This window comes from Podarcis melisellensis (assembly GCF_964234715.1).
Source record: "Podarcis melisellensis genome assembly, chromosome: Z".
Lineage (NCBI taxonomy): Eukaryota > Metazoa > Chordata > Lepidosauria > Squamata > Lacertidae > Podarcis > Podarcis melisellensis.
Window position 1 is genome coordinate 15,050,377 of NC_138547.1, and position 26,847 is coordinate 15,077,223.

The following is a 26,847-nucleotide window of genomic DNA, read 5'->3' on the forward strand; positions in this document are numbered from 1 at the left end:
CTGGTGCACAGTGCCACTGGTGTTCTATTTTAAAGTGCATTCTTGGGCATGTGCAAATACAGGTTGGACAGTCTAGAGTTCCATAGCTTTATATTCAGCATTTTCTGTACAAAGAATTAAGTCTTTTTAAGAGGACACACTTGTAAGGAGAATACATACCTTAGTTAGTGGACCCTTCAGGAAGTGCATTGGAGGTGGTTGGGAGCTGCTGCATGCCAGCAGTGGACAGGACCAGAGTTGGCAACAGAATGCCCCATTTTTCTCTTTCCTCTCCTCTTCCCTTCCTACCTCCACTGCAATTCCACTTAGGCTACATCTTCACCATACATTTAAATCAGCATCGTACTACTTTTTTTATTAAATTATTTTTTATTAATTTTTAATAACAATCCAATGTAGGCCACATTAATACGATACCAAATCACGCCAAATCACAATACAATCAGCCAATTAATCAGTTCCAAATTAAACATTTTGGAATGACTTCCCATGTTCCGGCTATCAGGAGTTGATGTCATTCTTTGGTCCTGCACCAATTCTCTTAATTAGCCCAGTTCCACAATTCCAATCTTAATCCTTTATTTTAACAGCCACTGATGTGATGACTTTCGATCATATTTAATAAATCCCTCATAAATCTCATTTTACAACAAATTCAGAGGTTTATTCTCCAGGGTACATTCCTGTGCCTCCAGGTTCTTCCATGTAGTATAAACCCTCTCTTCTAGATCTGCTGAACTCCAGGTGGTTATGTTTGCTACAGTGGTGGAGCCACTTTGCCCAGGGCCTGACTCCACTGGTGGTTGATGCAGGCACCACACCTTTGGAACCAATTCTCTACAGCCTGCCCGCCCCTGACCAACTAGAATTACTCCCTTATTCTACCCAAGGGTCTTTGCTACATCAGAGTGCCCCAGCTTCTTTAGCTTTGTTAGAGTATGGTGCTGATAATGCCAAGGTTGCAGGTTTGATCTCCATATGGGACACCTGCATATTCCTACATTTGCAGGGGTTTGGACTAGATGATCCTCAGGGTCCCTTCCAGCTCTATGATTCTGTGACACAACTAGCTGCCACCTTGCCCAGCCCCAGTGGTTTCTACCCATTATCTGTATAGTATGTCATCCGTGAGCTCTAGACTCTTCCATTGAGACCAAAAAGCCTTCATGGTGGTGTTGAGTGGGGACCCAATTCCTCAGGGTGGAAGAGCCAAGAATTAATTTTTCACTTACACAAAGCATTGACGTCTGGATCACCCCTTTTTAAAGTGTAGTGGATGGAAGAGCACTCTTCATAGCTGCTGTTAAGCCAAAGCTTGCTTTTTCTTGTAGGTGGCACAAGATTGGATAGAGAACCAGAAATGGAAAGACAAAAGGAATTTCCATTTAACTTTGCTGAACTTCAGTCTGGACACAAATGAAGCAGATTTTACAGGTGAGTGAGAATTTCACTGCATATAAACAAACAGGCAGTAAAAATTCGGTTCTGTTTTCAGTAGTAGTTGAAGTAGATAGCAAATGCTTGTGTTAAGGCGAGATTGCTGGGGTAAGCAGACAAGTGCTATTATACTTCTTTCTGTCTGCATAATTTTTGCTTTTTCGCCCACACATGTTGATGGCTGTTTTAGACCATTTTCAGTTTTGCACTGATCTGAATTTTTAAAAAAGAAAGTTTATACCAATAATTTTATTGTTTTATATCTCGTGTATAAAAGAAGTATTAAACCTTGAGGTGGGTGGGTATAAATTTTGGGAAATAAAATAAACCAATATCCCATGCCCATGACCCAAGCAAACTGAACTCCAGGTGCTGTAAAGGATTAAATAAATAAAAAACTAATGCTATTTCATAAAAAAACCCCAAAACAAAACAGGGATTGAGGAGTGATATGCCTGTTTTATCTCAACACCTAGATTGCTTTATATGTCTCCTAAACTGTTCTTATCAGGTCATACAAATGAAGAGAGAAAAAACCCTCATACAACTAAATTAACGAAAGATTTATTAGGCTGGGTCACAGGTGTAACTGAAAACACTTGAAATTCAAAGCTGAGCTTCAGCAAATTGTGGTTGACATGTATCTTTTTACTGAGGGTTTGGTAACATTAAAGCCATATCCATATGTGGCTAGATGCTTGCATATTTTTATTCTGTGTTCAAATTATTTTTCCAGCTAACCTCTCGGAGAACAATTTGGGGAGACAGTACCCAAAGCAAGATGACTTTGTGGTCTTAACAGTGTATGAAAAGCAAGCCTTTCATAGCAACGCTCGTGAGGCAGAAAGCCGCCCAGTGTGCCACGTCGGTTGCGTCACTCGGTTTTATTTTAGTAAGTTTTTTAAAACTAACTTGTCAGTGGGGAAAAGAATTACCTTAGCCAACCATTTGTGTCATTAATTCTTTTGATTTGGGATGTAGTGGTTCGAGGCCCTGTGACAGTGTGAGCTCCTGTTGTTCGGTCCCAGCTCCTTCCAACCTAGCAGTTCGAAAGCACACATTGCAAGTAGAATAATAATAATAATAATAATAATAATAATAATAATAATAATAATTTATTTATACCCCGCCCATCTGGCTGGGCCTCCCCAGCCACTCTGGGCGGCTTCCATAGAAACCAAAAATACAGTAAAATATCACACGTTAAAAACTTCCCTGATGTCATCTGAATGTCAGGTAGTTGTTTATCGCTTTGACATCTGCTGGAAGGGCGTTCCACAGGGCGGGCGCCACTACCGAGAAAGCCCTCTGCCTGGTTCCCTGTAGCTTTGCTTCTCGCAATGAGGGAACCGCCAGAAGGCCCTCGGCGCTGGACCTCAGCGTCCGGGCAGAATGATGGGGGTGGAGACGCTGCTTCAGGTATACTGGACCGAGGCCGTTTAGGGCTTTAAAGGTCAGCACCAACACTTTGAATTGTGCTCGGAAACGTACTGGGAGCCAATGTAGGTCTTTCAAGACTGGTGTTATATGGTCTCGGCGGCCGGTCCCAGTCACCAGTCTAGCTGCCGCATTCTGGATTAGTTGTAGTTTCCGAGTCACCTTCAAAGGTAGCCCCACGTAGAGTGCATTGCAGTAGTCCAGGCAGGAGATAACCAGAGCATGCACCACTCTGGCGAGACAGTCCGCAGGCAGATAGGGTCTCAGCCTACGTACCAGATGGAGCTGGTAAACAGCTGCCCTGGACACAGATTTGACCTGTGCCTCCATGGACAGCCGTGAGTCCAAAATGACTCCCAGGCTGCGCACCTGGTCCTTCAGGGGCACAGTTACCCCATTCAGGACCAGGGAATCCTCCACACCTGCCCGCCTCCTGTCCCCCAAAAACAGTACTTCTGTCTTGTCAGGATTCAACCTCAATCTGTTAGCCTCCATAAATAGGTACTGCTCTGGTGGGAAGGTCAACAGTGTTTCTGTGCACTGCTCTGGCTTTGCCAGAAGTGGCTTAGTCATGCTGGTCACATGACATGGAAAAACTGCTGGTGGAAGCGGACAAATGCCAGTTCCCTCGGCTTGTAAAGCAAAATGAGCGCCGCAACCCCAGAGTCGTTCGCGACTGGACTTAACTGTCAGGGGTCCCTTTACCTTTATATATACTGGAAATGCTCTCAAACTATGGTTTGGGTTCTAAATGATGATGAATGCATGTAGTATTATTTCTGAATTTTATTCCTCTGTATGTGTCTTTTCTTTTTTAAAAATAAACAGAATACAAAGAGCAGGATGTCGTTAATCTGTCTGTCAAGACACAAGGGAATTTGTCCCGTATCGAGAAGCAAGTAATGTGCCTCACCATTTGTTCATTGGCCACCATGCAGCGAATGTTTAAGGCCCTTCTTCTGCTAAACCGAAGCCCTCTAGCCAAAGCCATAATCAGCACAGAATATTCTGACTTCTCTCTCATGGGCTCAAATGTGGACTCTGAGAATTCTGTAAGTGTTTGAATTGGTTTTAAATGGGCTAAAGATATGTCGCAGTCCTGATTTAGGGAAGTATAATATCCTTGCTACCCATTACCAAATTGTATGCCAATGAGCCAGGTTTTAAGCTGAAATTTCCTCAGAGATGGGTAGAGAAGGCCAGAGAGATGGGAGATGATATTTGTTTATTTCTACTCCAGCAGCCAACTTTCCTTAATGGGTTGGGGAGAGGGGAGAAGTGACAGTTTAATGGTAAGATTAGCAACAAATGGAAGCTCTCTTTCCTTCTGCCATCTCCAAGGAAACCTTCGGAATTAAGGTTCACAAAGTCCCGCTTTCTGCATGGTGCTCATAACATGACTACAAATCAGTAGACCTTGGGAACAGGGAATGGTCTTTTAGATGTCTTAAAGGGGTGATGAACTTCAGGTCCAGGGGCCAAATTCCACCCTCCGAGCCTCTGTCCGGCCCTTGCAACTCTCCCCAGGCTATGTCCCTCACCAGCCTTGCTTTGCACCTTCCTTGAATGGTTTTGTTTTGTTTTTTGCCTGGCTTTGATGTGTACTTGAGTTCTGATCAAGCCTCTTGCTTACCTGAATTTGGGATGAGATAAAGTGGTGTCTTCAGTGTGAAGAAGCAACTGTACAAAGATAAAATGTACTATGTTGTTCTGCCCATATTCATCCCTGGCATGTGGCCTTAGAAGGTTGCTCAAGAAGGAATGTTATCTACACCCAAGTGTATAATTCTTCCTACTCCTTTATGTCTCCTTTTTATTATGCATTTTGTGCTCTCATTTTGTATTTTTATGTTGTGACCCTCCCTATGAGCTTCGGATGAAGGACGGTTGACAAATTTAATCACTCATAAAAAAATAGTAGCAATGCATGAACTATGGAGGGACGCGGGTGGCGCTGTGGGTTAAACCACAGAGCCTAGGACTTGCCGATCGGGGTGAGCTGTTGTTTGGTCCCAGCTCCTTCCAACCTAGCAGTTTGAAAGCACACATTGCAAGTAGATAAATGGTTACTGCTCCGGCGGGAAGGTAAACGGCGTTTCCGTGCACTGCTCTGGTTCGCCAGAAGCAGCTTAGTCATGCTGGCCACATGACCTGGAAGCTGTATGCCGGCTCCCTCGGCCAATAAAGCGAGATGAGCGCCGCAACCCCAGAGTCGACAATGACTGGACCTAATGGTCAGGGGTCCCTTTACCTTTACCTTTATGAACTATGGCCTAGCTCAAAGCAGGAGAATTAGCAAGGTTCCTGTCCCAGGAACCCACATGCTCACACTAAGCCATGGTTTGGCATAGCAGCAGTATAAACCAAGTCACAGAAATCTCAGGGAATAGAAAGGTCTTGTGAATGACATGCCTTTGTCCTCTCTCCTACTCCACAGTCTTCGTACATGAGAGAATTTAATGAAGATCAAAGGACAGCTATTGAAACAGCTTATGCCCTCGTGACACAGTCTCCTTCGCTGCCCAAAATTTGCTTGATCCATGGGCCACCTGGATCTGGGAAATCTAAGACTATCCTTGGACTCCTTTACTGCATTTTCATCGAGGTGGGTTAGGTCGATAACACCCTGCATGTGCCAGTCCTCGTGAAATGCACGAGAGTAGCTAATAGGCTTAACAACAAATGGCATCCCCAGCTCTCTTATTCTGGTGGCAAATTACAAGACACAATATTTTATATTGCTTTATGTAAAACACTTAGGGTTTTATTTTGAGTTATTGTTGTTAATTAATGGGAAATGTCATAGCTATAATGGAAGTGTATTTGCTCAGCATACAGAAAAGGTCCCATAACTGATCCCTGGCATTTCCAGGTATAGTCCCTGCCTGAAACCTTGGAGACAACTGATGTCAGTCCATGCACCCTATTGAGGGAGGTGGGCCAATATAAGGAAGCTTCCTATGTTCCCATATAAATCTTGTTAAATAAATAAATAGTGGTCCCTCTTATTATATACTGGTTTTAGCCTGGTGCTTTAAAAAAAAAGTAGGGTTGCTTTCTTCTCTTTTTTTTATTGGACCTGTTCTTGTCCCTTTACATAACGTCCATTATGTGTGTGCAAGGAATTGAGCTTTCAGTGAGGCAGCACTTATTCTCTGGAACTCCCTGCCCATTGAAATTAGGCAAGCATATTCCTTGTACTGTTTCTGCTCAAACCTTTTCATTTAGGCAAGCCTATCCAGACTGTGGTCTAAACAACAGAGCCTAGGGCTTGCCGATCAGAAGGTCGGTGGTTCAAATCCCTGCAACAGGGTGAGCTCCTGTAGCTCGGTCCCTGCTCCTGCCAACCTAGCAGTTCGAAAGCACATCAGAGTGCAAGTAGATAAATAGGTACCACTTCGGCAGAAAGATAAACGGCGTTTCTGTGTGCTGCTCTGGTTCACCAGAAGCAGCTTAGTCTTGCTGGCCACATGACCCCGAAGCTGTACGCCAGCTCCCTCAGCCAGTAAAGCGAGATGAGCACCGCAACCCAGAGTCGTCTGCGACTGGACCTAATGGTCAGGGGTCCCTTTACCTATCCAGACGTATAATTTTATTATGTACATTTGGTTTTGCATTATTTTAAAAGTTTATTTTTATCTCTTATTTTCATCATTTTATATATCTGATTATTTGCTATTTTTCTGTTTTTTCTTTAACTTTATTAAACCACTTATATTTTTTTTATTAAGCAGCATATAAATCTTGTTTAATTAAAAAAAATCAGGAAAGATGAAGGTCTTAAAAATTTCCATGTATTGGATTGCTCTTAAAGACACAGATGTAAGAGGAGGGACTGGTAAAGAAAAAAATGTATATAGATAACTCTGAATGGTTAAAGACTCATATTCTTCATATGATTTTTCTTTAAAAATAAAATCCAGAGTACACAATTTGTTGAATCCACTGCTAGTTGATAGCAGGCAGTACGTAAAAGAGGACTGGATAAATTTATGGAGAATAAGACTATCAATGGCTTCTAGCCACAATCAGAGGCATCAATGCTTCTGAATATCAGTTGCTGGAAACCTCAGGAGGGAATCAGGGGCGTAGGAAGTGAGGTGCGGGGGATACGGTCCGCCCCGAGTGTCATTCTGGAGGGGGGTGACAAAATCGCACTGTCTGAAACAGCAGCATGGGGCTTGCATCCACTGGGTGGACTCTGTGGGCAGCTCACTGTGTTGCCCCTGTGGGCGGATCGCCCCGCCCCCACCACTCTGAATGCCGGAGCAGCTGGCTACGCCCCCAGAGGGATGAGTGCACTTGTGCTCAGATCCTGCTTGCCAGTTTCCCACAAGCATCTGGCTGGCCTCTGTGAGAACAGGATGCTGGACTAGATGGATCATTGGCCTGATCCAGCAGGCTGCTCTTAGTTGTACTTGGAATAGACTCTTTGCAGTTACGGTGCATGATAAACACAGGCCTCATAAATTTAAGGGTCTATGAGTAAAATTATGTTGGATACAACCATTGCGCTTTAAAAAGGGACCTTGATCTGAAAGGGTGCAAGACTGCCCTACATTATTGCATTTACATTTTTCTCCATCCCCTTTGTGCCCTGAGAGAACTGCAAGGGAGTCACTTATTTGGCTAAATATTAGAGGGCACTTCATAGAGGTAGGAGCTTTTCAAATGAGACTATCTCGGGGATGGGGGTGGCCTTTCTGTTGCAGGAGGTCCTTTACCCACAGCATTTTTTTCAAGGATGTTGAGGTTGCAGGGTAGACCCTTTGTCCATCAGGGAGTTGGACTAGATGCTGTTTGAAAGACCCTTCAAGGATTGTTATGCATTCCTCTTTTTTATCATTTTTATTAGTTTTCCTTTACAATAATCCAATAATAGCCTCATTATAACAATGCCAAATTATAATACAATTATTAATACTAATCATTTAGATGCCAAATTATATAATTTTGGTCCCCCCCCCATGTGCTAGAATTGATGGTTTGATGATTTACTTTATTTCTGCGTTCCAGAATCTTATTAATTTCAGTTACACTCCAGTCAAAATAACAATCCCTTAAACAACAACTGCACTTTTAACTACTTCCATTGATATTGACACATAAAGTTATTTGTAAATCTACAGGTGAAGCATTCAAACTGTATCCTTGTTCTTCCTGTGTGGATTGTTATGCATTCCTAGACTGGACATGACTACTTACAGTGGTACCTTGGGTTACATACGCTTCAGGTTACATACGCTTCAGGTTACAGACTCCGCTAACCCAGAAATAGTACCTTGGGCTATCGTGCTCTGGTGGCATGGTGGCAGCAGGAGGCCCCATTAGCTAAAGTGTCAGGTTAACAACAGTTTCAGGTTAAGTACGGACCTCCGGAACAAACTAAGTACTTAACCCGAGGTACCACTGTATATGATTCAGTTGTTTCAATTGTGTTACTCTGGGTGTAACTTACAACTTCTCTCCTCCCCTTTTTTTAATCTCCAGAGACCAGGAAAAGAAAATTCTGTGCAAAGCAAAATCAAGAACCGTGTGCTGCTGTGTGCCCCATCCAACGCTGCTGTCGACGACCTGATGAAAAAAATAATTCTTATGTTCAAGGGAAAATGCCAGGACAGTAGCAGTCCTTTGGGTACATTGAGTTCTTGCCCAGTTCCCATCTGTGGAAGTCATGGTTTGGTGGGAGCAATTGGCTTGGTTATAGCTAAATGCTAAGACTTATTCAGGATTTAAGTCACTTAGGACTGTGCTCCCACCCTTTCAGTGTAGTTAGCAGTAATTACGCTTACTGTAGCATATGTTCTTGCAGAAAAGTCATTCCAAATGGGGCCTGGTGCCATCTCTGTTTATCTTTTAGACTCCAAGCATGGTCTTTCCTGTACATCCTTAATCTTTTTAAAAAGGATGTTTAGGGTTCTTTGAGATATTTTTAATGCTGCACTTGTCTACTGAAAGGTTTGCTTCATTTCTTTTTGCTAGTTTTCGTGGTTTTAAAAAATTGTTATTTGTATTTTATTTTATTTTGTAAACCATCCTATGGGTGTTTTCAGCAAAAGAACGTTAAGTACCTAAGAAGAGCCTGCAGGATCAGGCCAGTGGTCCACATAGCCCTCTTCCAGTTCTCATAGTGACCACCCAAAAACCTAAATGCTGCAACCTTTCCTTGTAGGAGAGTTGCTCTTTCCCCTTGATCATTTAGTTGCCCTTTCCTGAACATTTTCCAACTCTTAACTCTTAATGTGCAAGATGCAGATTTCAGGATTTGCTAAGCAGATCAAAATTGTTTGTGAAATGCTTTTCTTTCTTTTTCAAAAAACTAACTGTAATGTAGCAAGGCACTGAGTATCTGTTTTACATCCAGGAAACTGTGGTGACATCAACTTGGTGAGACTGGGACAAGAAAGCTCCATCAGCAGGGACGTCTGGAAGTTTAGTCTAGATGCCCAGGTCGACCATGAAATAAGTGAGTATCTTATAAAGGGTTTTTTTCACGCCCCCCCCCCAATATTTTTTTAGAAGCATTTCATTTATAAAAGAGTGAGGAAAGAGAAAGAAAATGAGTGAGAATGAAAAATAGAAAATTCTTTTACATTACCATACATAAATATCCAGATGTGTATATTCTTATTATTCTAATACACATATAATTGTCAGTAGTAGTTTATTCTGTGTAAACTCATTCCAAATATTATTGTATATATCCGAAGAAAGTCTGCATCCATAAGCTGTCCAATCATATGTTAAGCCATTGATTAAGGGGAATCGTGTCTCTCTTCTTCCAATTCATCAGTATCAGTCTCTTGGCCACCATTAGGGCATGTAGATTCCATTTTTGCTGTCCTTTTGTCAATTTCCATACAATGGGTATATAGCTCAAGAGCACATTCACCTCTGAAAATCTTAATTTTTTCCGTAGGATCTTTGTTTATATAGTTCAGCACTGCCTCCCCAAAACTTAGTAAGTTGTGACACAGTAAAAACATATGTTTCAAGGAAGCACTGTCTATTATTACAGCTCCAACAAAGAGCTACATTAGATAGTCCTTTCTTATACAAACATAAGGGAGTCAAGTAGAAAATAATACTTAGAATCTACTGGACTCCCTTATGTTTGTATAAGATCCATTGATGCATCTGATACTAAAGCTATGACAGTTTCCTTCTGTCTAGGAAATAGTGAGCATTCCAAATCTTTATACCAATAATTTCTTAGAGTTTAAGAAATTAAACTTTATCAAACTTATTTGTTGATAGTATATAACTATAAAAAGTAATCCTGCCTTTTTAGTTTCAAATGAATTATCCAATTGCTCCAAAATCTCTGGTGTGTCATATGTTGTGAAGGCTGCTGGACCAAAGATGTTGTTGCTGCAAGTATTGCCATTGGGCCACCTCTGACATATGGTATTTTTCTCTTAGAGCATCATACATGTAAAATTTTTCTTCCTCATCTATCAGTTGGTTTTTCCCCATGGTCAATTGTCTCTTGATTAGTTGTTTTAATAGTGAGGTCCAAAAGTTGGCCTCTGTTCTATCTGAAATAGTCTTCCCAGATCATAAGCCCAGAGCAGGGATTAGCTGGGGGGATGAAATCCTGTAACATCATCCTACCCCTCCCATCGTATCCAGGTCTGTAGCCGGAGGTTGTTTAATTAAATAAATTTATACGTGCAGGTTCTGCTTAGCAAACACAATGTGTTTCTTGGAAATGGTTTGTTAGGAACTACTTGTTTCGAAAGCACATCAAAGTGCAAGTAGATAAATAGGTACCGCTCCGGCAGGAAGGTAAACGGCATTTGCATGCGCTGCTCTGGTTCACCAGAAGCAGCTTAGTCATGCTGGCCACATGACCCGGAAGCTGTATGCTGGCTCCCTCGGCCAGTAAAGCAAGCATTGAATTTCAGTGTGTGAGAGAAAGCATCTTGGTAAATGACCAACGTTCTGTTTCAAAAGTGGAATATAAATGACTAAACTAAAAGCACTTGGTTGAATTCCTTAGGCAAAGCAGCCCTTGTCAGACATCAAGATATCTGCAAACGAAAAGAAGACCTGGATCGACAGCTGGACATTATTTGTCGCCAGCGTGCTATAGCAAAAACCCAAAGCGCTAGCCAGGTACTTGTTTGTTAGCATGGGTAATTGTACTAGGATTAGCACGTCCAAATCAGGCTGTTGAGTAGGCTGGCATTCCGAAACTTGTTAAGACCTGTTTTGCAGTTAAACGTGTCAAGGCATGAGGGAGGGGCCAAAACATGGTGGTGTCGTGCTTCACTTGTTCAAGGACACAGCCTCCAGAAATGGGGGGCTCAGGTAGCAAGGGGGCTGTGCAGAACAAAATGTTTTTAGTAAGATTTGTTGAGTTAGAGCGTTGGTCCATCTAGCTCAGCATTGTCTGCTCTAACTGGCAGTCACTGTCCAGGGTTTCCGGCAAGGGTCTCTCCCAAACTTACCTAGAGATGCCATTGGGGATTGAACTGGGTCCCTCTGTGTGCAAAGCAGATGCTCTACCTCTGCACAGCAGCCTGTCCCCTAAAATGAAATAAGGTTCCAGTCCTCGTGGTTCTGAATTAAAGCTGACTTAATAGCTGCTCTTCACTGAATCAGACCATTGTTCTCTCTAGCATTGTTTACATCAGGGTGGTTTGAGGTTTTTTGCTTCGCTAGAATGTGTCCTTGGAGTTTTGCTTTCCTGGATAGCAGATTGGGAGAGGGGTGTAGAATTGAGTCAGCTGTACAAAGGGAATACCCATTACTGACACATGACCCCTGCAAACTTGCTCAGAAAGGGATGCAGACCTGAGGTGGAAAAAGGTTCATCACCCTGATCTACACTGACAGGCAGCAGCTTTCCAGGGTTTCAGACAATGGATATTCCTCCCTGGAAATGCTATTGAGGACTGAACTGGAGAGCTTCTGCATGCTTAGCAGATACTACTGCTGAGCTCAGGAAGCTGCCTTATCTTTCATCCATCCAGCTCATTTTCTCAATACTGACAGGCAACAGCTCTCTGGGGTTTCAGCCAGTTACCTGCCTAGCCCTACCTGGAGATGCCATTGTAGACTGAATCTGGGACCCTCTGCATCCAAAGCAGATGCTCTGCTGCTGAACTATGCTCTTCCCCATGCTTGGTTGTTTATGCTTTTCAAAAATATATGTTGCTATGGCCATTGGCTAATGTGAATAAAGTTTATCTTGCTAAAAATAAGAGTGCAACTTTCCCCCTTTCTTTCAGCTGCAATTATTAGACAAGGAGATTTGCAGACTTGGAGAGGAAAGAAAGAAGCTCACTGTTCAACTGAAGAAGGTAACTCTTTAAGGTGCTCTTAAAAACAGGCTCACTCAGTGAACTGCTTTGTTTCGTCATGCAGAAAAGTGTTTATATCTCAAGTTAGCTCCAGCTAGGATATATCTATCATTACCGCAGATCACTGATGGTGCTGCTGCTCTGTTGCACATCAGTCATGTGCCATAAACTCAGTCCAGTCATAGACTTATAAGCATTTGTGGGGGCTCAGAGATCATCGAGTCCAGTGTCTTGCTTTCTGTTCAGCTATTAAGGTGCCAGCCTGAGCCCTGAAAAGCACATCAAACAAAAAGAAGTTAGAAGTGTAGCGCTCCCTCCCACTTCCTCTTTCAGCTCTACAAGTTGTATGCAACTAAATTTTAATGGGCTCATTATGTTATTAATTGTGTTGGATACAACCTTTTGCACTTTCCAAGGCAGGGGTTAGCTCTCATCACCTTGCGGCACAGAAGGTGGAGCTCAGGGGCTTGGTGGGCATCGGGAGAAGTGGCACTGTTGTACTCCTGAGTGCCACACTGGTGAACGCATATGCCTTCATTTAACTCTAAGCAGGTATTGGCTGTGTTCATCATGAGTCATAGGAGCACAGGGAAGCTGTGTTATACTGAGACCATTGGTCTGTCTAGGTCAATACTGTCTGCACTGATTGGCAGTGGCTGTTCAGGATTTCAGGCAGGGGACATCCAAAGCCCTAACTGAAGATACTGGCTAATGAAGCTGCCACCTTCTGCATTCAAAATGGGCACCCCTCCACAGAGCTATGGCCCTTCATTTTAGCATCTAAGCCACTTCTTCCTCTAAAAGGAGCTGAATTCATCTTTAACCACACACTGAGCATGGACTTGTTGATGTAAAAACAAATCAGGCTGCTGAAAGAAAACTGGGCTCTGTCTGAAAACTAGGTCTTCTTCAAAATGAAATTCCTGGCTCTTTTTTTCCAGGATTGCGGACGATCGCAAGGCGATTTGAAAGCGAACATCATCCTGAAGTCGCACATCATCTGCTGCACACTGAGCACCAGTGGGAATAGCATGCTGGCATCAGCATTCCGGCGGCAGGGCTGTGACCCTCTGAGCTGTGTCATTGTGGATGAGGTTAGTGGGCACTATGGCAGCATGGGGGTATTCAGAGGGGAGGATGTCATTGGTACCTTTTAGGCATCGCAGAAACAACCCTGTTCACTTTGGCTGGCTTTGTATTTATTTGATTGTTTATTTCCACCATTGGCACCACCTTTTGACACTAAAAGCTCTCAAGGTAGCTTTTTTTGTTCATTGTGATTGATTGATTGATTCTGGAGATATAGCCTGTTTTTTCTTCTTCCTATTTTGAGATGTGTATGAGTGGCTTGCCTTGGGTTTTTTGTTTGAGGTACCGGTGAGTCTGAGCCTTGCCAGTTTTTCTTCCATGAAATGGGTCTTTTGTGAAGCCCATAACAGTTTCTTAGATTTCCAGATAGGCCCCTGAGCTCCAAAAGGTTGGGTAGCCCTGTTAGCAAACGAAGGATGCTGCCTTATATTGAATGAGACCATTGACCCATCTTGCCTGTCCTGACTGGCTGCAGCTCTCCAGGGTTTCAGGCAAGAGACTCTCCCAGCCCTACCTGGAGATGCCACTGGGGATTGAACCTGGGACCTTCTGCAAATCATGTGCCTTTTGGAGGGCATCTTGTTGTCTACCCTTAGACAATCCTCTCTTACAACCTTACACTTTTCTCTGACTCGTAACAACAGCAGTAAGTATACTTTGCCTATAAGGACTGCCGCTTGTTTCCTCTTTCTCTGACCCTGGGCCTGATCACCACATTTCACAGCCTTCCTTCTGGCAGCAAGGAGTTTTTCCTTTTGCAGCTCAGACCAGTGGTTCCTCCATCCCAGAGAGCAGCAGCACCCCCCCCCCTTGAACCTTCTGCCAGTGAAGTCTTTCTCAAAGATGCCTAGAGCAGGGGACCTGAGAGTTGCAAAGCTTGTTCTTGGTCCCAGAACCCCGATTAATATCTTTGTAAGGGGAAAGAATTATATTAATAGACGTAAGCTTTCAAGCAAGCCACCCTGCCCCGTCTTACAGCTTTGTTGAAGGCAGTCCATCTTGGGCCATGAAAAGGCTCTCCTCTGTCACTTCATTTAGCAAAATCTGACACTGTCCCCAGGCCCTGTCATGGCAAGAACAACATGCAGAATCTTAATTTTCTGTGTGTGCTGAGATTTGAAAATGAGTTTTCCTCTTGGCTTGAGTGCTTTGCACATTTTTGAGGGGTGGGCATTTTGACTTTGATGCCAAGATAAATCCCCCCCCCAACTGGCTATCCACCAATCTCAAGTTGAAAAAGCCATCACCACCGTTTTTTTTAAAAAAAACTCTACACTTTAAAATTCAGTTGCTGTAATCCAATAACAAAATAGTCTTGTTTATATGTTAGCATTTAGCTGTGCAGTTGAGCATTGTGTGAAAGGGCTCCCATTTGGGGCTGGCAGGAGTTGCAGTTCCGAAACCTTTGATGGGCACTCGCTGGGTTGGGAGGGAAAGCTGAACTAGATCAAAATAACCATACAAGGAAAGCAGAAATACATTTAAATGGGAGGCAGACAAATAAATAAATGTTGGAAGGCTAGGAATTTGGGATGATTATTATTTTTAATGTAAGATCCTCAGGAACCTCCCTTCTATCTGAAGACCCTGGCTTTCCCTCTCCTCCTGAAAACTGGCTCCTGGGGGTCGCAGGTGGATGAGTTGCAGATGTGGGGCTGGGGGTGGGAAGGGGGAGCAGGATTTGATACAAGATGGCTCCTGCAGCAAGATCCTAGGATCCATTCCTGTGGCTTTTCTGTCATTGCCTGGAATATACCTCTCTTCCTGTCACCCCGTTCACACTGGTGTGTTTTTCTTCTTAAAAGGCTGCACAGTCTTGTGAGATGGAAAGTCTCATCCCACTCACTCATGGCTGCAAAAAACTGGTCCTGGTTGGAGACCCAAAGCAGCTTCCTCCCACAGTTAAATCGATGGTGAGTACGGCACAAATTAAGCTGTTTTCTCTATCCCAGGAAAGATGAAGTTGTGCAGCCGAGAGCTGGCATTCTGTTTATCTCATGACCCTGTTATTGGCATGAATAAAGTAGACCACCTATCAGCTCCTTAATGGCATATGAGCTGTTTCCAGTGATGATGACTGAATTACTTTGCCTGATCAAGTGAATCACACAGTTTTGCAGGCTTTTCTGAAATGTGGCTCCCATTTTGGTAGACAACAGAGCTTTTGTTGAAAGATTTATCTACCCAAGCACGCTGGGATACATTCCAGTGGCAGGTGAGGCAGAGGCAAAAGTGGGTAGGGCCAGTGTTTTAAAATGCATTTTAAAAATGTATATTAAGAAATATTCCCATAGCAGTAGCCTTTGAGAGACTTTTGCTGCTCAAGCACCACTAATTCTCTTAGTTCTGATGCACTGGGGAGAACGTCAGAAGAGGGGAGATGGTCCTGCACTCTTTTTCTCCTGCCGTCTTCCCCACATTCCAGTATATAAAAAGTAGGGTTATTTCATGGGACTGTTAATTTCCCAAGTCTTTTATGTAGCTCAAGAGGGCTCATTCATTCGTAATCTCTACTTCAAACATCTATTCCCTGCCGTGAACCCACCCCTGCCTCATTCCCTCTCCCAATTTGTGAAATGAGCATAATATTACTGATTTCCCTTTATAGGATGGTGGTAAGGGTTATCACAAGGTAATGTACATGGGACACTTGGAGCCTTCTAAATCAGTGTTTCCCAACCTTTTTTGGGCAAAGGCACACTTGTTTCATGAAAAAAATCTCGAGGCACACCACCATTAGAAAATGTTTAAAAAATTAACTCTGTGCCTATATTGACTATATATAAAGTAACTCTCTTTAATAGGAATCAAATAAACACAAAGAAAGTATTTTATAATTACTTTATTATGAAATAGTAAGTAAACAGAAATATGAAAAATTATAAAATACTTTATTCAGTGCGCCTTTTGTCCCTCTCCTCGAAATGCTCCAACTCAATGTTCCTCCGCGGGCTGGCCATTGGAGAGCCGTGTCGCCCACACCGCAGCCCAATACAATATGAACCCTCCCCTCGCAAGCGGCAACCCCTCCACACTCCCCACCTTAAGCCTCCACACGCGCCCTGCCCAAAGAGATGCCCGCCCGCGCGCAAGGGGATCCTTTACCTCAGCATCCCGCCAAAAAAAAAAAAAAAGGGCGGGAGACTGCGGTCCCTCAGAGGCTGGGCGTTAGGAAGAAGCAGCTGCCTTCATCCAAGCAGGAGCAGCAGCAGCTGTAGCTGTAGTAGCGCCAAGCTGTGCCGGGGACTCCGTGCCCATGAGGGGAGGGAGGGGAGAGAGAGGAGAGGGAGCAGGTCGCCCTCTTAAGTCACGCGCGCGCAGGCACCACCACGCATCCCTCGCGCCGTCTCGCAGAGCCCCTGCTCAGCACCTCCCGCCTCGGGGACGCCCGTCATGAGCCGCTGAGAGGCCGCCAAGCCTCCAGGCTGCTCCCATTCAGCCTTAGGCGCGCGCCCGCCTCGGGAAAAGCGGAGGTGCTGGGAGGCGGAGAGAGAGAGAGAGAGGACGCCGCTGGCCGCGTCCCACCCTCAGTCAGTCGGCTCGGAGCTACTGAGGAGAGGGAGGTGGGGACGACGGCGCTTCTGTTCCGCTCGGGGCCAGCGCGCCCCCGCCCCCCTCTCCAGAATCCCCAACTAAATACGATGCGCTAAGGGAGGGGGGAGAACCCACCCACAAAGAGGAGCCTTTCTGCAGGGCGCCTAAGGCCTCTCGCCGCCCGACTCGCCCTCCCCCCTCCCACGGCACACCAGGCAACGTCTCGCGGCACACTAGTGTGCCGCGGAACACCGGTTGGGAAACACTGTTCTAAATCACTGTAAATGTTAAACTGTAAACTAATACTGATCTCCAAGCCCTCATGTTTATGTAGCCAAAATGTGGCAGGTATGCACAAAAAATGCAGCTTGCAGCAGCCATGCAGAAAATGCAACAGCCATGCACAAGATGGAGCTATCAGCAGACTTGCTTTGGCCTCTCAGTTTGCAGAAGTACAAAAATATGGTTGGGGGGGACCTAATGTTGTTTCTTCCAAAAACATCCCAGTGAGAACTGAGTGTGCCCATGAAATACTGGCTTACTCTTGGAGAGGGAAAAGACAAAAAACCCAGAGGGTGTGGAGTTAGCTGTATACCCTGAGCAATTTCACATGGCAACCTCTTGTTCTTTAGTTGCTGTCTGCTCCTGACCCACCCACTGAAAGTCTCATTCCTCCTCCTTTCTCTTGCTTCTTTCCCACATTCGCAGACAGCTGAGGAATACGGCTATGGGCAGTCTCTGATGGAGCGGCTGTGCAGACGGCTGGATGCGCAGCTCCAGAATAAAGTCATTGACAGGCTTCCAGTCCTGCGCTTGACCACTCAGTACAGGATGCACCCTGAGATCTGCCTCTTCCCTTCTACCTACGTCTACAATCGTGCCTTGAAAACTGACATGTGCGTAGTCATCTTTTTGTTATTGATTATCTCACCTCAAGTCAACAGACATTGAAGGAGAAGAAGTAGACGAATGAATGTGGATGAATGAACCTGAATGTGGACAAAGAAGTAGGCAAATGAATGTGGATGAATGAACCTGAATGTGGACAAAGAAGTAGGCAAATGAATGTGGATGAATGAACCTGAATGTGGACAAAGGTTATACTTTATCCTGGATTTTTCAGAACTCCCAAGTCCAGTGGTGGGTCGGCTATGCTCTCCAGATGTTGCTGGAGTCCAGCAGCCCCAGCCAGGAGGTCCACTGGTCAGGGATGGGGGGCTTGTAGTCTGGCAACACCTGGACATCATATCTGGGGTGTGTGTGTTTTAGAGGGGGGGGGATACACTTGCTCAGGCACTATAGGTGAGTACTCAGGTGAGTGAAAATTCTGCACATGATCATAGACATCCATCCTGACTCCTTCTGGCAACCTGATTTGATACTTAAAAAATAATAATCTTTCTTTCTAACCATTTCTGAAATGATACTGTTGAATTATGTGCTCTTTGATACTTGACTGGATTTGTATAGTGGCAAGTAGCTATATTTATGCCAAGCTGCTGCTGCTGAGCTTTTTTAAAATAAATAAAATAAAATTCTGTCCCCTACCACTTCAAATTCTGTGTCAGGAAATGCTGGTTTAAGTGACATGCATGAATTGTGCCTATGACTCACTCATTGTTTTTGTAATTTATCTTACTTTGCACAATTTCTTAGCTGGTTTTCTGTTGCTCCTGGGAAAGTCAAAAGCACTTGCAATACCTTGTTCTGACTTCATTCTTGCTCCTGGGGGCTTTGGCAGGCATTGCCTTTGTGCTTTCAGGCATTAAGGCTTGAAACAACTTATTTTTATTTAATAGAAGTTAAAATTATCAGAAAGTTGGATTTCACACCCAGTATCATGTTCTGCAGAATCTCAGCATGCCAACAGCACTGAAAACAGCTTTCATGCCCTGTTGTCTCTGCAGAACTGGATGATTCGTTGGAATCTGTGACACCACATTTAGAATTAAGTGTACCCCAAAGACAATCATATGAGGCACAGTTGCTTAAACTTTTGTTTTCAAGCAATCCAGACTATGTGGCAAAGAGGGTGATGCTTTTCAAAGGGCAGGGAGACAGGATACTGTAGAAACAGGGAATGAGAGTCTTGGGGAAGAACCAGGATGCTAAGTTCTCAAACCCTAACTGCTGAAAGAACTTCTCAGAGTCCCATAGACTTTCTGAACCTTCACCAGGGAAAATCTGTATAAGCCTCTGTATTTTTTCACCCTTCCATGGCTAATCTCTGCCTGTGCTTGTCATACTTTTGGAATGTTTCCCTGCCTCCCTGACATGCAGGGCCGTAGCTAGGGGGTGTTAAGGTGGGCCCCCGCCAGGGGCGTAGGCGATGGGGGAGGGATGCAAAATCGGCTTTAAAATATGCCTATAAATAAATATCAATATCAATTATTGCCTCATAAGAAATGGTTTTAAATAGGTGAATTGAATGGGGGGGGGCGGTTGGAGGAGAGGCAGAAAGAAGAGCTAATTTGTCTGTGACTAGTTCTGCCAGGGGCACAAGATCACTTGGCTACGACTCTGCTGACATTCTAGTTTTCTCCAGGTGGGGAATATCATGTGAATGGACAGTGTCTCCTCCAGGAGTAAAGAATTTAGCCAATTGACTTTCAACACTGTTTTTTAAAAGCTATTACATGGTAACTATTTTCATGGCGTTACAGGAGGACAGAAGAGAACCGATTCTCTAAGGATTGGCCCTTCCTACCGTACCTCCTCTTTGATGTTATGGATGCCCATGAGATACGGGAGAGCGAGTAAGATACTCATTTATTTGCTTGTTAAATGTGTAGTCTGCTTTTTTCACGGTAGCTAGCAGCAGTGAAATAAAAAAGCAAAATACTAAACAAACAAATTCAAGCAAAAACCAATACAAATTAAACATTATTGATTTGTTTTAATTTATTATATTTGTTAGCTGCTTTTTACACAAACAAGTCTCAAACAAACTTAACAGGTTAAAAAACAAAGAAGACTAAAAACCTTCAAAAAAACAAAATGCATAATTTTATAAACTTGTACTGCATTGCCATTTCTCTAAAGTAAGAAGCCCCAAAGGCTGCAACCTTTCCTCATAGGGAGAGTTGTTGCATCCCCTTAATTGTTTAGGTTGCCCTTTGCTGAGCCTGGCTCAAGGACCCCTTAGTTCAGCATCCTGTCCTCAAAGGGGCCAAACAGATGCCCCACTGGAAAGTCTGCAGCAGTCTTAATCTGATCTTTCCCACTGTCCGCTACAGCAAGAGCAGGTGGCAGTTTGGGCAGCCATGTCCTCCTTCACTGCTGACAAAGAGTTTTGAGAGCTACCTTTTTTTCAGAGTTGGGGAGAACCAATAAGTTTGAAGTCAACTTTTAGGTCACCTAGCCAGAACCATGTGGGGGCAGGGTATGTCCCCCAAACCCCCCTTCAAGAGAAACAAACAGACTTTTAACCTGAGGCCCTCATCCATCTACAAGGCCCTTCCGCTCATCCTTTTCTTCTCCCCTCCCCTTCTTTTTACTACTTTCTTGTTCAGTTCCTTCGTCAATCTCCAGGAAGTGAAACTGGTCGTAGAATTAATTACGTTAATTACAAAAATGAAGAAAAGCATCAACTATCGTAGCATTGGAATCATCACCCCATACAGTGCTCAGAAAAGAAGGATCTTGCTCGAGTTGGAGAAAGAATTTGGAAGAGAAGAAAAGGGGTAAAAGCTTTGCAAGCCTTGAGTGGTCAGGGAATTATGGGAATCTGAGTCCCTCAAGCAGGAGATGGAAGAATTCCTCTATGGAGAAAAGGCATTCCCTCAGGGGAAAGGGAGGATGCTTCTCAGATCAGAGCTGGGAAACCTGCTGTGTCCCTCTCGATGCTGGTGGACTCCCAACAGCCCCAGTCAGGATGGCCTGTTGTGGGGTGTGTGTGGATACTGTCTAGCACCACCTGGAGGGCCAGGGTTTCCCCATCCCTGTGGTGTACAAAAGTGCAGTAGTCTGTCCATAATCTCCCTGCTGGATGAAGCCCAAGGGTCCAGTTTATTTATTCATCGTGTTTATATCCCACCTTTTCCTCCAAGGAGCTCAAGGTGCTGTACATGGTTGTCCCTCTCCTCATTTAATTCCCACAGCCGCCCTGTGAGGTAGGCTGGGCTGAGAGGCAGTGACTGGCCCACGGCCGCCCACTTTCATGGCTGAGCAGGGATCTGAAGCCTGGTCTCCCAGCTCCTAGTCCAGCACTCCAGCCACTACACCTCACTGCCTCCAGATGCTTCTAGGAAACCCACAAGCTGGGCACCTCATCTTCAGAGGTGGACTGCCTCTGCATGTGGAGATTGCGCACTCCTTGCAGCCGCAGACAAGCCTCTCCTCCACTCACCATCTCCCCTGCTCTCTGGAACACCTGACCAGTGACCTTCACTCCTTCATCTCTACCACCCTCAGTGGCCAGAAGGCCTCCTGTTCCTTTGAACAACTCCCCTGATACTTCCTTGCTGACCCTTTGTGTCTGGAACTCCCTCTCCAAGAACACTTGCAGTGCGCCATGACCCACCCTATCTTCCTTCAAAAGGCTGGTAAGGCCTTTCATTTGAGGCCTTCCCTGCTGCTGAAGAACACTTGGGCAGCCATCCCTTGCTGGACTTGCCTGCACTTATTTCATAAAATAAAAACTTCCCTCCCTCTGTTTTCCCTGTTGTTAAAATGTACGTTGTAGGCTCCCTGGGGCAGGGATCTCTCTACTTAGATGATAGTAAAGCTAGGGCTGCCATATGTCTGGATTTTACCAGACGTTACCAGGATTTCAAAGATGAAATTGACATTGGGGGGGGGGATTTCTGGAAGGTGGCCTTTTGTCCCAGATCTTTTTGAAATACAGCAACCCTAGAAAGCATATGTAAACAAAAATATTTTCCCCTCCCCAAAAAAAACTCATTTCTTTATGCAGCAGCTGTGTGTGAAATATAGGATATGTTCTCATTTTAGTAGTGGAACAAGTGATGTGCCGCTGCCCATTCAGTGACTGGTAATCTTCCCTCCGCCCCTCCCTCTTTTTCCACACACACAGACAATAAGTGCAGAGTTTTCTTCTAATGTCATAAGAGTGTGGCTTGTTTCCTTCTTAGTTTCACCTCTGCTTTTGGGAGGCAGTACTTGTAAAATGAAATGTGTTTAATGGCTCTGTACATTTCTTCCTTTTTCAGTGTTGCAGAAGTTGACACTGTGGATGGGTTCCAGGGCCGTGAGAAGGACTGCATCATTGTCAGCTGTGTCAGAGCGCAAAGCACGCAAGGGTCAATAGGGTAAGGCTTTGCTGTTGTTTTGTGATGTGTCAACTGGAGTGCCTCTGCTGGCAATTCTAGGGCTCGGGTGCAATCCTTGGGGTGGTCAAGTGTGTGGGCCATTGTCTACAAGCCACAGTTGTCTGTTAGAGCCCCCTTTTGGTCTCTGGCCGCATTCTTGCAGCCACCTGCGATGCCCATAAGGGAATTCAGGAGAGGAGAGGTTTGCGGTCTCACAATAGTCTTTGCAGGGGGTGAGGGCAGGCCTAGGCCATGTGAGCTTCATCACTGCAGCTCTCTTACTCCAATGAACTTCCCATTCCTGACGCTGGCCAAATGGCCTCTCTGAGGGAGCTTCTGCTGTGTCTCACTGGGGGAGAGGAGAAATGGAGCCCCAAACCCCTCTCCTCCCTGGCAGGCAAGGGGTTTGGTGCTCTCAAATGTGACCCAGCAGAATTGTTGGCCCCACGTTGGGCTGATGGGGTGAAATCAGGCAAACAGGGCTGCATTTCTTTTGGTTTTCCTTTATAGGTTTGGGTTTTTCCTGTTTTTTTGAGAAGGAGAAAAAGGTCACAGCTGCGCTAATGGTGCCTTTCTGTTTTGCAAGTCACCTTTGGAATGAATAAAATATTCAGGCACAGTTTTGAAATATTAACGAGAGTTTTCACATGAATCACAACAAATAATATTAATCCGCCAATGGTTTGTGCTGCAGGGATGTGTGTGTGTGGCTAAGGTCTAAAGCTGGTTCCCACCACCAGCCCACTTCCTTTCCACCCGGGGGGGTGGGGGGTGGAAGGGCACTCTGTGCTTGGAAGCCACATGGTGGGGGGGGGGTGTAGCTGAAATTGCAAAAGCAGATCATGGACTGACGTCTAAGATTTATGCCCCAAGCTTCTCACTTTGCTCTCAAATGATGTCCAATAAAGGAGGCACCCAAGGAACAATTAAATTAAATGATAATTAAAGCTATCGATAAACAACCATTTTGAGTGTTTTAAATTATAATCTTAAAAGGTATTTCATAAAGAACCTATGAGGGAGGCAGAGAGAAGCTAAAATATTGCAAAACAAGGGAAAAAACCAAGTATAAATGAACATCACTAATAAATATTCACCACTAACGAAATTGATGAAAATCAGGGCCTCCAATAAAAAATGTAAAGCAGAAACATGGCAGAAGGGGTTGTCCCTACTCAGAGGAGGCCCATTGAAATTATACATAGACATGGAAACCTTGGTAGGAATGCCTGCAACCTTTTAGTAGGGCACTTACAAATGCATTTCTAATGCCCTTGAAACTTCAACAGGGATTTAGTGAACCCCACGGTGCTCAGCTAGGAGGACACGGGGGGGGGCACTGCCCAGCTTCACCTGTGGCTTGTTTTGCCCTCTCCAGGTTCCTGAAGAGTCTGCAGCGTCTGAATGTCACCCTCACCCGAGCCAAGTACAGCCTCTTCATCCTGGGACACCTGAAGACGCTCATGGTACGTGGAAGAAGGCATGAAGCCTCTCTCTGGATATATATGTCAGCCCTCCTTGTAGAGAAAAGCGGGACTTGGAGGGCCAGTGGTGGTGCCCTGGCAGTGTGTGTGGCTTGCCCCAAGGCCCACCCCCTCTCCTCCAAGGGTCCCCCCACTCTCCCATCACCTCCCAAAGCCATAAAGCCAAGCCTACTTCATAGGGTTCTTTGGAGGAGCAGGGTGCCAACAGGCCCTGTACGCCGTCTCTGTAGGTGGTGCCCTCCACCTGCCCTTGAAAAGGGGGCACAGATTTGCTGCTCTGGCTGTGACAGGTGAGAACTGCAGTTCAAAACTTCAGGAGGGATCCAGGCTGGCCAGAGGTGTTGTAGACAATTCAATCTTTTGGATCTGCGTGGTTGGGGAAAATGTTGGGCCACATTTATTCATTCCTTTATTGAATTTAGGTCCAGCCCTCAAGAGCCCAGGGCAGTAAACATATCAGACACTAAAGAATGGTTTAAAGAGCCTTCCAAGAAGAGCTACAGCTCTAAACCTCTTTGGAAAAGGCATTCTCTCATCCTGTATCCAGTGTCCTTCAGCCACCAAAGGCACCTGTGCAAACAAACAGGTTTTCAAACTCCTCCTGAAAGGCAACAATGAGGGAGACAGGCGCAGCTCCCCAGGGAGGGGGCCACCACAAAGAGGGAGCTACCACTGAGAAGGCCCTGTTGGGGGGGCGGCCAGTGCCATCTCAATGTTGCCCCTGCTTGTGGGCGCCCAGAGGAACCTGAAACTCGGGTTTCATAGATGGTAAAACTCCCATATGTTACTTTAGCTCTTTCACCAGTTGATCTTAGACTGGCAGTATGGTATTCCAGAGCTAAGGAAGCTGTGGGCTGCTGGACTACAACTCCCATCACTCCTGACCATTGAACACTGTGGTTTTTCATGCAAGGCCAAGCATGGCATTTCTGGGAGGTGTTTGTGAGATGCTGTAAGGGCCGGGGATCCTGCAGCCCTGCAGATGTGCGATGCCCAGCAGCCCCACCGGCCTGGCCATTGATGAGGGGCGGTGAGAGATGGAGTTCAGCAACTTCTGTGGGCCACTAAAGTTCCCACTCCTTCCTCTGTGCTAGAGTGCCAGCTGTGTGCAGGGGAGCGTTGGTTCCAAGCAAAGAAAGGGATGCCGTCCTCTGCCATGCTGGTTGCCTCTGTCCCATCAGACTCCTGTCCTGCCAGTTTTCTCCCAGGGAGGCGCCCAGTTGGGGGATAAAGCAGCCGGCATGGGGGACTCTCCTCTTTCCATCCTGGCACTTTCCTGCATGAGGTCCCAATTACTCCCATATTGGGCGCAGTCTTCATATGGTCCTTTTCCCCAGCCTTGTACCATAACGACTTTGCCACTAGAGGGCCTCCAATCCAGGTTTGTCCATTGGAAAGCCTGGCAATGATGGTTTGCTCCTGTAAAGCTCAGAGTTGTGAACGGATTCCTGTTAAGCACTCATTTCCCTGCTGCTGCTGCTTGTTTTGTAACTGCAGTGAGGAGGGAAGGATCCTTATAGCCCGAGTACGGGCATATTGGAGGGATCCTCTGTTGTGTGTTCACAAACCACTGTTTACCAGTGGGTGCAATCCAGAGGACGTTTGCCCTCCTTTCTCCTGACACCCATTATTAGTGGTCTCTAGTGTTTTAGATTAATTCAGCCAGCCTTAGAGAAAGGGTGAAGAACACTTTCCAGGCCAAGGCCCCCATTTTCCCCAAGCTGAAAGCTGTTGAGAGGTGCAGTCCAAAAGCAAGGGAAGCCCAAGACCGACACAGTCAGACTCCCACTTTCCTGCACCGCAGCCAAGAAGCTAGAATGGTCTCCTAAGCAGCAGGCAGTGGGGTTGAGAAGAAGTTGAAGGTTGGCAGGCCAGCTGGGAACACTAGGGGGGCAGATTAATTCCACCACCGCCAGGTTCCCCTCCCTGCCTGAGAAGGAAAGAGAACTGGGATCAAGTTACAACAGTTTCTAGTTTGAGGCATCAGATTAATTTCCCCCAGCTTATAGACCACCACTACCCCCAAATCATAAGAATTTGTTTTGTAAAAAAGAAAATTTCCTTTTGTAGGAAAATAAAGATTGGAACGCATTGATTCAGGATGCTCAGAAAAGAGGCTCCATCATCAAGACCACCTCCAAAACCATGTACAACAGTATTCCTTGCTATGCAACTGGTGCTAAGATGATCCTGAAGCCCATGTCAGTCCAGCAGAGACTGGCGAGAGCCACAATTGGGCAGGTGACCAAGGTGGCCACATCGGGTGAAGCTCCTGCACAACATCCCCAGCCATCATCTTCTGGTGCTCCTGCTCCTGCTCCTGCTCCAGGGAGCAGTACAGAATCTCCTGTGCAAGCCCAGCCGAGTCCGGTGGTACCCAGATTTGGGCAGGTGACCATGGCGGCCCTGATGAATGAAGTCCCTGTACAACATCCCCAGCCATCATCTTCTGGTGCTCCTGCTCCAAGGAACAATGGGGCACCTCCGATGACAGCATCTGGGCACTCCAGTTCCTCAAACCCACAGGCTACATCTCAGAATAGGCCAAGAGATCCGCGGCTGGCCAAGAGGGCAGAGGAAGGAGTCAGAAGGAGCCCCACTGAGAGCCTTAGCCCCACAGATCCCAAGCGACAGAAGACAACAGAGTAGCCCCACTTGTATAAGCAAGAACTCTTATTGTGGCTGCACCATGTACAGCCTTTTCCTGTGTGATCAGCTTTCTGATTGGTTCCCTGTTCCCTGTAAGATAATGTATTTTTTTTGTTTAATATATTTTTAATAAACTATTTTCTTTGATACCAATACAATATATTGAGTCTCTTGTTTTCAAGTCATGAAACCATTCAAACAAATCAGTTGTATCCAGAGTGAGACATTACTGTTATTGGCAATTTGGGATTGAGGGAAAAGAGGACGTGGGAAGAGAGAGGAGGAGGAAAGGGGGAGAACTTTTTTTTTGAGAATCATAAAATTGTGGAGTTTATGTCCTTCTACGTAGAATTGTAGAGCAGCCAGATCAGTACTAGAGACCCACTGGAAGAACATAAATGGACTGTCACATAATAAATGGCTAGATAAGAGTACAGCAGGTAGTCCTATCTGAAAAACTAAATCACCATACCGAACTCATGAGATGCACTGCAAAAAAAATATTTCTTTTGTTATGTCATTCATTTATAGAATTCATTAATAGTCAGCAAAGTTTGTTCCCACCTACAATTCACACAATGTCTTGAAGAGGACTTATTCTTAATATTGTAGGAAATGACTGACTGAAAGTATAGGAAG

The 26,847-nt window shown here is 45.1% G+C and overlaps 1 protein-coding gene across 3 annotated transcripts in view; it reads left to right on the top strand.

The window, feature by feature from the left end:
* The window catches only part of LOC309361874 (putative helicase senataxin), a 56,829-nt gene extending 30,463 nt beyond the window's left edge, over positions 1 to 26,366 (top strand). For 2 of the 3 annotated variants that reach the window (XM_081897121.1, XM_081897123.1), the window contains 16 exons: positions 1,332 to 1,434; positions 2,174 to 2,329; positions 3,703 to 3,926; positions 5,312 to 5,479; positions 8,365 to 8,509; positions 9,239 to 9,340; positions 10,877 to 10,992; positions 12,111 to 12,182; positions 13,124 to 13,276; positions 15,077 to 15,184; positions 17,514 to 17,701; positions 19,469 to 19,561; positions 20,318 to 20,488; positions 21,977 to 22,075; positions 23,454 to 23,541; positions 25,630 to 26,366. In XM_081897121.1, coding sequence (XP_081753247.1) covers positions 1,332 to 1,434; positions 2,174 to 2,329; positions 3,703 to 3,926; positions 5,312 to 5,479; positions 8,365 to 8,509; positions 9,239 to 9,340; positions 10,877 to 10,992; positions 12,111 to 12,182; positions 13,124 to 13,276; positions 15,077 to 15,184; positions 17,514 to 17,701; positions 19,469 to 19,561; positions 20,318 to 20,488; positions 21,977 to 22,075; positions 23,454 to 23,541; positions 25,630 to 26,208 — 2,565 coding nt within the window. In that variant the 3' untranslated portion in view covers positions 26,209 to 26,366. The remainder of the gene's footprint in view (positions 1 to 1,331; positions 1,435 to 2,173; positions 2,330 to 3,702; positions 3,927 to 5,311; positions 5,480 to 8,364; positions 8,510 to 9,238; positions 9,341 to 10,876; positions 10,993 to 12,110; positions 12,183 to 13,123; positions 13,277 to 15,076; positions 15,185 to 17,513; positions 17,702 to 19,468; positions 19,562 to 20,317; positions 20,489 to 21,976; positions 22,076 to 23,453; positions 23,542 to 25,629) is intronic. The other variant, XM_081897122.1, reaches the window with a different exon arrangement.
* The last annotated feature ends 481 nt before the right edge of the window (positions 26,367 to 26,847 follow it).